This window comes from Lactuca virosa, chromosome 5 (assembly GCF_052849685.1).
Source record: "Lactuca virosa cultivar CGN04683 chromosome 5, Lactuca_virosa_CGN04683_v6, whole genome shotgun sequence".
NCBI classification, from domain to species: domain Eukaryota; kingdom Viridiplantae; phylum Streptophyta; class Magnoliopsida; order Asterales; family Asteraceae; genus Lactuca; species Lactuca virosa.
In genome coordinates this window covers 106,825,623-106,840,762 of record NC_136430.1, presented here as the reverse complement: position 1 = coordinate 106,840,762, position 15,140 = coordinate 106,825,623, and the positions used below count along the sequence as shown (strand labels likewise).

Genomic DNA, 15,140 nt, shown 5'->3' with positions numbered 1-15,140 from the left:
GTTTAAGGCTACTGATACTCAATTGAAGCCTAATTTCGTGTCTCCTTCTTCGATCTGTTTCTACGAGTTTCCCTTTTCCATTGTGGTTACACATTTTTTTTCATTATATTCCACCATGCAAAACAAACTTCTTTTTCCATTCCAATAGAATGAAGAATTCTATTCCTTCCTCAATTCTATTATACCAAACACTATATGAAGCTATTGGAAGTCTGTAACATGCACAAAATTTATGTAGTGCAAATTGTTAAAAAAATTGTCCTTCCCTTGATATAAATACATAAAAGCATGAATATTTTAGTTCTCTTGAGCCTTGATTCAAAGCTCAGTTAATCACCAATATTAAACCACATCGAATTGTGTAAAAGAAATAATTTAAAAATTCTTTGTTGTGTCTTCTGGCGATCTTTTAAGAAATGAGCTGATGTTTGGACTTAATGGCTTTGATGATCCTTTTATTACCGTGTTTGAAAGTTAAACGCCTTGATAGAGTATGCAAAAATGAACCCAAATAGGACAGCAAATCCAACATTAATTATAGCAACATACCCTAAAAAGTCATAGTCAAACCCAAAATAATTGCTGACAAACTCTGAAACCATTTCACCGGATTCTAGCTTGTCTTTCATATCTCCAAATTGGGAGACAACCAATCCGTACAGTGTCCAAGCAACAGGACATATATAGTAGTACCACCTCCACCATATGGGTATCCTCTGGGGTAAACGGGTAAAATGGTAAAATGATGTTAGTATATTTGTAAAAGAAACTGGATAAAAGGTAAATTTGTCATTTCATCTTAAACAATCATTATGATTTTTCAAAATAGGTTAATATCAACAAAAGCCACCGCACTTTGTTTATTTATTTTTGGTCTAACCACCAAAATAATTTTTTTTTTCTGAAGACCACCACATAAAATTTTGAATTCTATAAAACGGTTGGAATTTGTGCCATTTAAGCATTATAATATATATTTTTTTATGATTTAACCACTATAACTTTGATTTTTTTCCAAAAAAAAACACCTTTAAGTAGAAATATATTCTTCCAATTGTTGTTTGCAACTCATTACAAGAAAAAAAACTGTCATGGTTGTTTTAAAAAAATAAACTCTCAGTGCCAGAAAAAAAATATCTTTTAGTGTTTAAAGAAAAAAAAACCAAAAGTACAGTGGTTATTATAGAATTTGGCCTTCAAAATGAAGACCAAAAATTTCGAAAGCCTTCATTTATGACCAAAATTGTAAAGCGATAGTTTAGGTTTCAAAAGTGAAAAAAATATAAAACTTATGGACTATTTTTGTAGTTTACTCAAAAAATAATTCTGTACTTACTGTCCATGGAACAATGAACCCGGAGAAAAGATTCCATAGTGCAAAAAAAGCAGATGCGATTATAGCAGCGATGTTGTGGTTAGGTGTGACTGCAACTGTCATCATCCCATAAAATGTGAAGTAGAGTAATGTGAAGTACATAAAGAAGAGTTGCCAAAAGAATTTCACTACTGTCCACTCGTATCCAATCATCGCGTATACAATAATCCCGTATACAATTGTTTGAACAAAAATGTATGGTATCTCAATCATAACCTGCATAACATTACATCTATAAGTAACAAATTTATTTCTTATTGTCCTTCTAGTTTATATGCATATTAAAATTTTTTTAATTGGATGGAATGGAATGAGTTATTACATTCTATTTTCATGATCATGGTGCATGTAGGAATGGAATGATTTTTCATATGAATTTTATATATTATACGAAAATATGAGCTCTATTCTATACATTATTTTACGTTTAATTAAAGAACTTTGATATAAAAAACCAAACATCTAAACCTATAAAAGCCTATTTAACCTCAAATAAGACGTAATAAAAATAAATATTTTTTTATTTGAAAAAATAAAATTCTAATTTCATGAAAATTATTTTTTTCTTAAAAAATTACATATATAAAAATATGTTACATTGCAAATTTTCATTCTATTCCATGATGGAAAAAAAAACAACCGTCGTTAAGGAATGAAAATTCACAAAAATGAACCATTTCATCCCTCCCTAATTCAATAGTACCAAACACTACCTTAATCTACTTATCAGAGACTAACACTTAATCTAGTAAGCTATATATGAGTGTTTCATTTTGACTTAATGTCAAAAATAACTTAATATATAAAGTAAGAGAATGAAGACTTTCCCCATTAAGCCCTAACGATTCACAAATTTTCTAATTTATTTTTTTCTTTCCATTTCCCTAAATATGACATCATTTTCTCAAATATTTTTAACATCATTTATTCAGACAACACTTTACCTGTCCAAAAGCATATGGAAAAGCCGAGTACATCCCAGCAGCTCTTTCCCTATAAAAAACCGTTCTTTCAATAGACACAACAGGTTGCACGGATACCGCATTTTGTACTCCAATATATGTTACAGCAGCATACATAGAACCCATCGCATTAAAAAGATCTTGTTGTTTTTCCCTATATCCAATAGTTTCTATAGTTAGAATCAAGCAAATTAAAAGATATTTTTAATTCAAGGTTTCCCCCTTTTCGCCTCATCTTTCTTTTTACCTTTTCGACCCCATATCCCAAAAGATTGTCCCAAACATCAGCGCGATAAATGTTGTGAACAAAAACCTCACAGCAGTGTATGGTGGATTCCGCCAATATGACCAATGTTGTTTCCATAGACATGCCATACACTGTGTCCAAAAAGATTGGGAATATTGTGTACGAAAGTGTATATCAGTGGAGCCAGGTGGCGGTTGGCTGTTTCCGTTTATCACTTCCTTATTTCTCCTAAATTAGTAACCAAAAGTCAACACCAAATGTCAAGAAAGTCAACATAAGAGTGTAGATAGGTGGAATCGCCCTACTTGTATAGTTCTGAGTTTTTGTATATTTCAGAAAAGTCAACACCTAAAGCTGATTCTTGTGCTTCTGAGGTCACCTCCAACATCCATGTTGCCGGATTGTAACCATCTTTAATTTTGTTCACTCCATCAATCTCCTGAAATCATGATTAGTTATTGATGTTATTTTTGAATAAAAGATATAGACGCTCCATTTGTTAAATAGTACATGATTGACATAGACTAAGTGGCTGTTTCTTTTTGACTTGATGGGGACATATATATATATATATATATATATATATATATATATATATATATATATATATATATATATATATATATATATATATATATATAGAGAGAGAGAGAGAGAGAGAGAGAGAGAGAGAGAGAGAGAGAGAACCAGGTTATTTTGAGAACCAAAAGATTTGTGAGAACATGTGAACTCATAATCAACTCATTATTTTTCAACACCAAAAACGTCAATCTTCTCCAAATGGTGCGTCTAAGTCATATCTAGACTCAAAAAAAGATTTGACGATTTTTTTTTGGTTTTATTGTATGACTGCCGATGAGCACAATCAGCAGTCATATGGACTGCTGATTGTTATATATATAGCCAGGTTATTTTGAGAACCAAAAGATTTGTGAGAACATGTAAACTCATAATCAACTCATTATTTTTCAACACCAAAAACACCAATCTTCTCCAAATGGTGCGTCTAAGTCATATCTAGGCTCAAAAAAAGATTTGATGATTTTTTTTAGTTTTTTTGTATGACTGTTGATGAGCACAATCAACAGTTGTACGGACTGCTGATGAGCACAATCAGCAGTCATATGGACTGCTGATTGTGCACATTGTGTGCTCATCAACGGTCCGTACAATTGCTGATTGTGCATACATGCAAATTTCGAAAATAAATGAAAAAAATTGTCAAATTTTTTTTTTTAACCTAGATATGGCTTAGACACACCATTTGGAAAAGATTTGTGTTTTTGGTGTTGAAAAATGATGAGTTGATTATGAGTTCGCAAGTTCACATGCTTTTTTTTAGTTCTCACAATAACTTAGCCCTATGTATATAACCGTTTATTTTTTACTTGATGCATTTAAAAGGGTAAAATGGTCATTTTACTTGCATTCAGATTTCAAACAGTTCATTTGTTTTGTAAACGAAACAGTCTTTAAGACCAATGTCAATAGGACAAAATTGCAACTTTTAATGGGACATATCTCGTACATGTTAAAAAGACGATAATGCACTTCGTAACTAGGGGCGGTTACACTATGGTGCCCATAGTGGCACCGTCAACCCCTGTTTTTTCGGACGCAATGTAAAATTTTTCGAATTTTTTATTTTTTCTACTATTTTACCACTACGTAAAAAAAAGGTGCCACCGGTAACACCTACTACGAAATCTTGCGTCCGCCCCTGTTCATAACACATGTAACGGATGTGGCTAGAAGGATTAAATACTGGTATGTACTCACCTCAAAGTAGTTGATCAAATGACAAGAATGACGGCCTAATGGACCAAAGTATATTTCTTCACCTCCTCGTTTTAAAAGAAGTAGCTGCAAGTTGAAAATTCAATATTTAGTTTTTTTTTTCGTCTTCAATTAGCTAAATGCAGAAAAATAGCAACGCAATTTTTTTTCTTCTTATTATAACACTTTGCTTTCATTTCTTTTCTTATTAAGGCATTGTACTTCAAAGAATTTACTTAATTTTAACATTGTACTTTAAGTTTTTCTTATTAGGGCATTATACCAGGAAAAATCTAGCCAATTATGGCAATGTAAAATACAACATTTATAACGGGTAGATTTCTCAAACTATAATGTTGTAATAGGAAAAAATGAATGTATGATGATATAATAAACAAACCAATAAAAATATGTTGCTATTTCTTGCATTCCACAGAAAACAAAACACTTTAAGTTTATCTAATCAAAACATATACCTCATCAAAAGCATCAAAAATGTCAATGCTTGGCTGATGTATCGTACACACCACAGTTCGACCGGTGTCAACCGTGTTTCTAACTGTTCTCATGACTATAGCCGCCGCCCTTGCATCCAATCCAGATGTCGGCTCATCCATAAAAATGATGGACGGATTTGCCACTAACTCAACTGCAATTGTGAGTCTCTTTCTTTGTTCTGTTGAAAGCCCATTCACACCGGGCAATCCCACAAGTGCTTTGCTTAGTGGAGTTAGCTCCACAAGTTCCATGACCTCCTCAATAAACATCTGAAAATCATAAGATGTAAATTCATAACATCTGTGATGTTGGATAGATACTGGAATGTGAGAATTATGAGCCCTTTATAAGCACTACCAATAACTTTCACCATGGTTTTGAGTTAGTGTATAACTTCGAGTTTGGGATGTCACATTAGACTGTATTTACCCATTGATTTGATCCAATCAATTTCAATATAAGACAAAAGAAAAACCATTTAATAAAAAGAAAAAAAGAGCAATAGAAAAAAAATCTCCTCTACAATTCGTAAATATATATAAGCTGGTTTAATTTATTCTTTTAACCAAACTATTCTGATTATTAATTAGAACTTATATTAAAAAAATTAACCCAATACACTAAAATACATTATAAAAGAATTAACCAAATACACTAAAATACATAAAAAAAATTACTTTAGAGATCAATATTGACACATTATCATAAATATTTTTCGATTTCTTATTATATAAAAATTAAATAAAAAAAATACTAATAAACTGTTAGTTTACTTATAATCTAAAAAAATAATAAAAGTTAATTATAAATAAAAACATTTTTTAATGAAAGACTGGGTTATCAATGAATTAACAAAAAAATGAAATTATTGGGATAGGGGAGAGAAAGTATATATATATATATATATATATATATATATATATATATATATATATATATATATATATGTGTGTGTGTGTGTGTGTGTGTGTGTGTGTGTTAGTGTTGGTTTGAGTTGTTAATAAATATAGTCTTAGATCTCATTGTATTTTGTAAACCTACTTTTCTTGAATTTACAAAACCTCTCTACTTCGTCTATGAACCTAACATGATCAACCCAACATTGTAAACCATGGTAATTCTTGTGTTCTTTATTTTTATCCGCATCTTTTACTTTGTTACAATTATTTTCACCTTTTTAGTTGGTGAATCAACTTCGGGAGGCAAACGTAGCCACGCGGAATACTGTAGGGATTCAGATACAGTGACATGTGGGGAATGAATATCGGTTTGCTCACAGTATCCGGATATGCGAGCAAATGTTTCTTGTTTCTTTGGGTACCCGGATATACTGATCCTTCCCTCTGTGTACCCTCCCGTTTTTCGACCCGCTAAGACGTCCATTAAAGTGGTCTTACCAGCACCACTAATCCCCATTAGAGCTGTGAGAACCCCCGGCCTAAAACTACCACTAACACCCTTCAACAATTCTAGCTTGTCTTCTGGAACCCCTTGAGCTTTCATTTCCTGCAACAACATCGTATTTAATTAGTATAAGAATGATGGAATTTTTGGGTTTTAGGAAATGTGGATGGGAACACAACAACTTTTAGGGCTATTTTCGATGATGAGTGAGAAGGACATTTACGTCTTTTATATATTATATAGATGGAATTCCATATTTTTTTATATGAAAAAAATTGTGATTTTGTCTCATTGCCATATTTTACACCATTTGTTTTCTGTAAAATCACTCTAACCAAATCACTTCTTTCACTAAAATGATGTTGGTGAATGTAAAACACCAAATATGGTGTTAAAGTTTCTTTTGTACAATTTGGTCCTTCAACTTTGAAATTTATATTTATTTGGTGTTAGAATTTTACAATGATATTATGTTTGCCATATTTGTTATGTGTAATATTATATCATATAGATTAAATTTGATTTATATGTTTCAAACTAATTTAAAAGATTTAAAACTTTTTAATAATTAAAATCAAATTTTAAATTTAAATAAAACACATAATTGACATATAAGGGTATTTTTGAAAATCCATATAAGTTAGAAAAAAAGGAATACACCCATCATGTTCTTTTTGGTCTTAGAAAAATGTTAAAATGGTTAATTGTTTGATGTTCAGTTTTGTTTTTTCATGTCATTTCATACATAGCAAATGAGGTGTAAGTTACCTGAGGCATAGCCACCGAGTATCTGATTTCATCGAATGTGAGGGAAAGGGGAACAAAAGGTAGAACCATTCCACGCCTCTTTCTTTTTTCTGCTTCAATTATAGACGTGCCTACTCTTGCTGGCATTGACTTTGAGGATACACTTCTTGGAACTTCTTTTGTTTCTGCATATATTTATATTTTGTTTTTGTTTTTTTTTTTAAATGTTAACTTTACAAATCCAATGATCTATGATTAGTTTTTGATGACACACCTGATGAATCTCTCACTGATAATTCGATCGTGTCTCCTGTTTTTATAGCATTACGTGCAGCCAATTCTTCCTTAGATAGAACTGCCTGAGGCTTCCCTAAGGCTGCATTAGATATAAAGTGGTAATTCATTATAGGAATAACTTTTTTACCTAGCTTTTTGGAGCTTACAATGATAATAATGGAGAATATAATGTGTAATTTGAATGCTTACGGTTTAGGAAAGTGAGAGCCAAGATGTTGAAGATATTGAAGACGAACATATATCCAAGTAAAGCACCTACAGAGATCCAATACCATTTTGCTTCAACGAAAAGTCCCCTAGACTTAAGGACAGCAACACCTAATGTTTCTGTAGAGTTTGGTAAAACCTGAACACAAATTTACTCCATAACCTTAAATAATGTATCTTATAATCCTTATTTATTCTTTCCGTCCACTAAATGTTGTCTGGATAAATGATGTTTAAAAATAACTGAGAATTAAAATAGCGGTACATTTGGGGAAATAGAAGAAAAAAAAAACAAATGAGGGAAATTTTGTATAAGGTTAGAACTTAATGGGGAAAGCCTCATTTTTAAGTAGGTCTTTATGCATCAAGTAAAAAAGAAACATTGTAGAGCTCATATAAGGGCTTACTTGTCTCCAATCCTTTCCAAGGAATTCATTGACAGCCATACCATTCTGCCCATACATTAAAGGTGAAATCCAGTAGCCCCATGCCCACCAGCTCTTTATATCATCTAAAGGTGCAACAAGAAGATGAAGTTATACAAATTATATATAATTAGTTTAATGGTATATATATATATATATATATATATATATATATATATATATATATATATATATATATATATATATATATATATAACCTCGGGCCAAGACGAATCCACCCAGCACAAGAAATGCAAGAAACGAGAATGAGCCAATTGTGTTGGCAATAATGATATTCCGTCCTAATGCTGCTATGAAACGAAATACTGCTGAAGCCATCTGGTTAATGCATATGAGCAGAAGCATTTGTTTGAAAAACCTGCAATATATATGTGCAATAAAGTAGATGATTATGTTGCGTTTCTTACATGAGACATGACTAGACCGGACAAAAACCGACAAAACAGGATGAGACATGACAAGCTTTAAAAGGCTAATTTTTTATGATGAAGATGAGAAGGACATTCACGTCTTTTCCACAGATGAGAGATCGAAAGGGAGTTCATGTCCCACCTTTTTGAGTATGACAATAAGTTGCAAATTTTGTCCCATTGACAACACTCTAAATCTCTAGTACAAGGCCGTCTTGTATGTTATGGCTGGCGTAACAAATGGGACCTTGGTTCATTTAAATGACCATTTTGTCCCTTGGCCCGCTGATATTTTTTTTGATCAACTTTTTTAGGGACTAATTCCACAAGGAAACTTGCTTAAAAGGACCATTTTTCCAAATTTATCGACGTTTGAACCAAAACCCGGAAAAAACGCAAACCACAGGGACCATTTTTGCAGTTTTATCTTAAAAATAAAAAACCATGATAATTTAGGAAATAGTTTAATTATAAACTAAGAAAAGATTACAAATTTCGTCCATGTGGTATACTTTTTCTTTTTCAAGGTTTGGTGCCAGAGCAAAATGGCCATTTAAAATTAACAGCCGGACCAAAATCGTTTGGAAATATTGAGATATGGACCAAAATTTCAATCTGATTCCTTTCAGGACCAAAATCAAAAAAATGTGATAAACTGAGGGGCCAAAATTAATTTACTCAACAAATCATTACCTTCCGGCATCTGGATCAAACCCTATGACATAATACGTCAAGATTACCCACGTGGCAACTTCAAGAATTGTGACTGGGATCTTGAGGAACCATGTGGGTAGTGAGTATACCCATGCAGGATAGAAGAGAAGGTCTCTTTGCTTGTAGAACACAGGAAGTTTTATAATGCTTAAACCAAGCTCAGAGAATCCATTAAATGTAATCGTGAGTATTGTGAAAAACATAGCACCCATGTAAACTGTTCCATCCAATATTGTTTTCTTTGGCATCTCAGTTTGTAGGAATAGTGTCATTGTTGTTGTAGCCAAAAACGTAAGCTGAAAAGTTAACATGTAAAGTACTTAAGAGTAATGAACACTGCAATTTGTGTTTGTCCATGTGAAAAAAGACGTAAATGCCCTTATCATTATAAATACCCTTAGAAAGCTTATCATGCTTGTTTATTTACTTACTTACCTGTGTCATTTTGAATATATACACAAAGGAGTTTCTTTTCATAAGCAAGTATTCTCTAGATATGCAAGCTTTTAGCAATTCTTTTTTGCTAACACCATATTTTTTTGTAGTTAAAGCTGCAGGGTGACTCTTTGTTTTGTCAAATGCAGCACCAAGTTCATCACCTAGTTTTCTTCCCACATGAAACAACCGAAATGCTTCTGAGAATTCTTGTACAGAAACAAAACTGTAAGCTTCATTTTTTCTTATCCAGTATTGCTCTTGATCTTTCTTTGATGTTACCTGTAGCATGAAACTAGCATTAGCCAAAAGTTCAATAACTCCAAAATCAAATTTATAAAAATAAAGAAACTTGAGGCCCCGTTTGTTACACCAGACTGGGACTTAGATTGGTATTAGTAGGACAAAAATGTCAAATTATTGTCCCCCCCCCCCCCCCCCCCCCCCCAAAAAAAAAGGTGGATGGAAGTCACCATTTGTCTATCTTCTATGCAAAAGACGTAAATGCCCTCGACTTGTGTTAATGGGACAAACATGCAATTTTTTTGTCCCAGCCTAAAAAGGTGGTACAAGGTAGGAAAGGGATTCACTCTCGGTATGAATTCCCTACTCACCTTTCTCTTATAGCCCAAATGTCAAGGGGACAAAAAATTGCATTTTTTTTTTCTGTCCCACTCAGATAGGTGGAACAGGGTTGGACATGGACTCGTTCTCGCTTTTTCATATATGCAAAAGACGTGAATACCCTTCTCATACTCATCATAAAAAATAGCCCTAGAGAGCTTGTCTAGTCCCTTCTAGTCCAGTCCAATGAGACCAGGGCTAATGTCAATACCCACAAAGGTGGAACAAGGCGGGAGAGGGAGCTTGCTTTTGATCTTTCATCGGTGCAAAAGACACGAATGCCCTTCTCATACTTGTATTTTAAAGTATCCATGAAAAGCTTGTCTAGTCTGGTCTAGTCTAATCCTGTTCAGTGTAACAAATGCAGCCTAAGAGCTAATATTACTTCTTGTAAAAAATCGGCAACTGCTTTTCTCTCAGGACATTTGAAACCCATGTACTCAAAGAATTCAAGCACATTTTCTCGGGGACCTTGATACACGATTTGTCCATCTGCTAAAAGTATGACATCATCAAATAGGTCATAGGTCTCAGGTGCAGGTTGGAGGAGTGAAATCACAGAAGTTCCTTCAAGTATGTGAATTGATTGCCTAATTGAATTCACTATTTGGAATGTGGTTGAACTGTCTAAACCCGTTGATATCTCATCCATTAGCAGTACTCTTGATGGGCCCACCATCATTTCGCCTGTTGTGACTCGCTTTTTTTGTCCCCCTGAAATACCCCTGAACATTTCATCTCCTACTACGGTGTCCGCACACACTTCAAGACCTAAAATCTGCATATGTGAACATAGATACTGGAGCATTAGTTGTGTTTTTCTCACATACTCACTTGTATTCGATACATTTTAATCATAACACATATCAATGGGACAAAAATTGCAACTTTTAGGAACTCTTTTTCGGTTTCTTGTCTGTGCAAAAGACATGATGCCCTCTTCATCATCATTATTGAAAATATCCCTGAAAAGCTTGTCTTATTTGTGTCCCGTGTTACAAATGCAGCCACTTGAGCTATTACCTTGATAATATACTCGGTGACAACACTAGCCTCTTGTCCTTCTAGTGATGATGCCTAAAGAATTGATCAAGAAATATTGAAGATTAAGATCAGGAAGCAGTGCATATAGTTCTTATGATGTTAGTACTTGTAACTAGAGGGTGTAATTTCAAATATTTATGTCAAAATAAATTATATTTTATTGCTAATTAACGGGTCAAATGGATAATATCAGAAAATAGCTAAAAGAGAATGGATATTAACTTAAAGTTTGAATCATCTTAAGGGAGATATACAACTAAAAAGAGAGAAAAAAAAAACATCATACTTATCGATTATCTACTAAACTATTGTCAATGGTGATTGAACCACTATACTTTTCTTGGCCATTTAGATAAAGCATTTTTACAGATTACTGGTTTTAGAAAAAGGCAAAATCCAGAAAAGTACAATGTACAGTCACCATTTTATCCATAAGGCCACCGAGTTATTATTATTATTTTTTATTTGTATAATAAATAATAATAGTTTAGTGGCTAAATCGATAAAAATGGGGAAAGTACCTTGTGCTTTTCTGTGTTTTTCCCTAATACTAAAATTGGGAACACTTGTTTTTCATTTGAATGGTCAAGCAAGTATAATGGTTTAAGCACTACAAAATAGAGTTAAGTGGCTGAATCAATAAAATGATGATGCTTTTCTGTATTTTTCACTTACCTTCATGTAGATGTCAAGATCAGGATCAGGCTTGATGTTTGCTTCTTTTTCTCTCCTTGACAATTCTGCCAACATTTCTAAAAAAGAAACAATCTTCGTTTACTCAATACTTACTCCAAACATCATTTAAATGGAAAAATTAGAAACATGCCCTATTTGGATACAACCAATTCTCGTCATATGTGTAAATATAATAAAGTTTGTCAATTCTGTATTTTGTAGACACATGTTTATTTATGCCCCGTTTCACACAAAACACTACATGACAGTCATATAGTGTGTGTGGGGTCCACCGGACTTGGACCAAGACTGAAGTCAATGGAACAAAAAATTTCCATTTTTTATCCCACCCAAAAAGGTGGGACAATTATTTGCTCTTGATCCCATGAATACCCTCCGCATCTTTATCATCTAAATAAAGCCCTAAAATTTTTGTAACAGATTTACAAACCATAATTTGCTCCAACTCCTTGGCATCTTGCAGAAAAAGCAAGTGTTTCTCTGACTGTCATTTCTCCAATATGAAGATCATATTGACTTATATAAGCAGATGTTCTTTGGGGGACGAATTCGTCCATTTCATGCCCATTGTATGTCACTCTTCCCGATACCTTTTGTAATGCATAAATGCAGTTTTTTCAGTTTCAAATTTCTTACATAAAGTAGCATTACAAATACAATTTCAGATTAATGAAATATTAAATTCGACTCTTTTCGCTTACTTGTAAATCTGACCCAAGTTTTCCAGCCAAAGCCAAAAGTAGTGTTGTTTTCCCAGAGCTTGGTGGGCCTAACAGCAATGTCATTCTGTGGAATTCATCAGTGTTACTTCTCACATGCAAAAAGGACTCAATGCAAGAAATAGCAATATACTTCCATACATTTGTATATTATAATATAGCATCATACTTAAAAAATTTAACTACTTGTAGCATTGTACTTCTATTTTTCTAATGTACAATACCTTAATAAGAAAAAATAAGTACTTGTAGCATGAAGAAATAGGATGCTATAATAGCCAAATATATAAAAGTATGTTTCTTGAATTTAGCCCTTACAAAAACTGTTAATTAATATAATAATATAAAATAAGTTGCAAACACTCTATAGTACACTTTCAGCAACTGTTTAGTTTTTGTAATTTACATGTTTTACCTATTATCAATAAAACATATCCCAAATTACCCGTTTTTAGCATATAAACAGGTTGACATTATCTTTAAAATGCAACCACTGCTGTACTAACTTACCTGCCAGGCTTAATAATACCACTGACATCATGAAGAATTGGTAATGTTTTCTTTCTGCTGGGGAGAAGATGTAAATAATTTAAGGATCCCTGTGTTTGTAAGTAAGAGAGAATCAAAATTTAGTTATAAATTGCTATTCAGAAAACATGGTCTTTGAGAAACTAAGACTGTTGTCATTGAGCAAAAAAACACTACAATTTTTTGTTCGACCTAAAAAGGTGGGAAAGACCCGCTCTCTAACTCTTGTTTGTGCAAAAAAGATGTGATTGCCTTATCATCATCAAAAATAGCCTACAAAGCTTTCTAGTGCTATTTTTTGATCATGGAAGTAGACAAGTTTTATAGGGCTATTTCCAATGACGAGAATAAGGACATTCTCGTCTTTTGCATAAAAGTGAAATCGAGAACAGTCCATATATGGCATTTTTGGATGAGACAAAATATATTGACATCGGTAATGGTACATGGTATTACCCGGGTATCAGTACTGGGTTCTACCCACCGGTATCATAACCCGATGTCCCGATACCCGTTACCGGGTAATACCGACCGGTACTGATATACCGAGTACCATACCGATACCGATACATGTTGTACCCTGTAGCGGTGTGGTCATGTAGAGTTGTGAAATAGTGGTGAAAGAATTAAAGAAGAACCTCTAGGATATTAACCAAGAAGTTATATATAGTAGGCAAAGCTCTGCCACCAATATAAGCTTCCGCATCGACATTCAGATGCTCAAACCGAACCTCAATAGTAGGAAGCCGAAGTCCAACTCTGAAAGAAAAACAATTAAAAAAAATTAAAAAACCACCAACAAAAAAAACAATTAAAAAAATCATTCAAAATTAATTACCGATCAATTCTTTCTCTAAGCTTCATCAAAAACTTCTCATTATCTTCCTCAGCTATCTTAACCAGCCTCTCCAACAGCTTCATTCTGTCAACCAATCCAAGATTCTTAACATTAATCTCTTTCGGGCTGCCTTTTTCTTGGGTTAGTATGCCTCTTTGTAACCGAAGATTTGTGGGCAGTCTCTCGATGGCTGCCCATTGTAATGCTTCTTCATCGTCTTCTTCACGTGAAGATCTTGAAAAGAAATCTCTTCCACTGTTCCTCCATATGTTTGAACTGTTGACTCTTAATCCCTGATCCCTACCCTCCATGATTATTATTATTACCACATAGGTTTTAAGTTTTTCTCTTTTGTGCTTGAGCTTCACTATTTCTTTTTTCTTTTGGAGGAACCAAACATGGGAGCTTCACTATTTCTTTTTTCCTATGGGGATGTAGTCAATTGGTTCTCATCACAAACGTCACTATGATCTTTTCGATCTATTCTTTCTATCTTTATTATATTTATTTAAATAAACCTAAAATATAAAAAAGTAATTTATATATTCTTTACCGATCATTTCGTTAATTAAGGGCAAAAATGTCAAACCTATTTACTTGGTCGTGACGCATTCGCACGCGGCACACGTGCATGAAACGTAATACAGACTCGAATAAATAATCATGGGTGACGAACGTCCATAGAATGTCATTTAAATGAGTTTTCCTTTTTTTTTTCATTTACTTTGGTTTTTTTTTTTTCGTTTTTTCTATTATTTTTTTTTATTTTTCGTTAAAGAAAAATTCAATTTTTTTCTTAAATAGATATATGCTCGGTTTTAATGTTTTTCATTTTTTTTCGTTTTTTTATATATATTTTTTTGTTTTTTTTTTAAATTATTATTATTATTATTATTTTTTTTTTCGTTTTTTAATATCTTTACTACATTTTGAAGATACTAGGGTTTTTTCTTTTTTTTCTATTTGGTTTTAATTTTTTGCTTTTTTTTATTTTTTAAACTAAATATCGGTTTGAATTTTTAATGTTTAACAATTATAAAATTTTAAATAAGAAGAATATTAAGTATCATAATATTTTCCATTCATACTTTTTTTGAATCATAGTATTTTGAATCATAACGATATTATGCATCATACATTTTTGGATCATTTTAATTTGGATCAAAATATATT

At 32.6% G+C, this 15,140-nt stretch overlaps 1 protein-coding gene across 1 annotated transcript; it reads right to left on the bottom strand.

The window, feature by feature from the left end:
- Nucleotides 1–244: 244 nt before the first annotated feature.
- On the bottom strand, nucleotides 245–14,406 carry LOC145113084 (pleiotropic drug resistance protein 1-like). Its single transcript, XM_079049186.1, has 23 exons — nucleotides 13,968–14,406; nucleotides 13,768–13,888; nucleotides 13,112–13,200; nucleotides 12,584–12,668; nucleotides 12,313–12,472; nucleotides 11,862–11,938; nucleotides 11,166–11,219; nucleotides 10,528–10,920; nucleotides 9,519–9,800; nucleotides 9,063–9,379; nucleotides 8,157–8,317; nucleotides 7,921–8,024; nucleotides 7,496–7,652; nucleotides 7,284–7,385; nucleotides 7,031–7,194; nucleotides 6,032–6,364; nucleotides 4,837–5,127; nucleotides 4,364–4,447; nucleotides 2,890–3,023; nucleotides 2,585–2,812; nucleotides 2,320–2,491; nucleotides 1,337–1,591; nucleotides 245–716 (listed from the first exon to the last, which is right to left on the bottom strand). Exons 1-23 carry the CDS (start codon nucleotides 14,276–14,278, stop codon nucleotides 459–461), a joined length of 4,332 nt encoding a protein of 1,443 aa, XP_078905312.1. The 5' UTR covers nucleotides 14,279–14,406; the 3' UTR covers nucleotides 245–458.
- Between the last annotated feature and the right edge of the window lie 734 nt (nucleotides 14,407–15,140).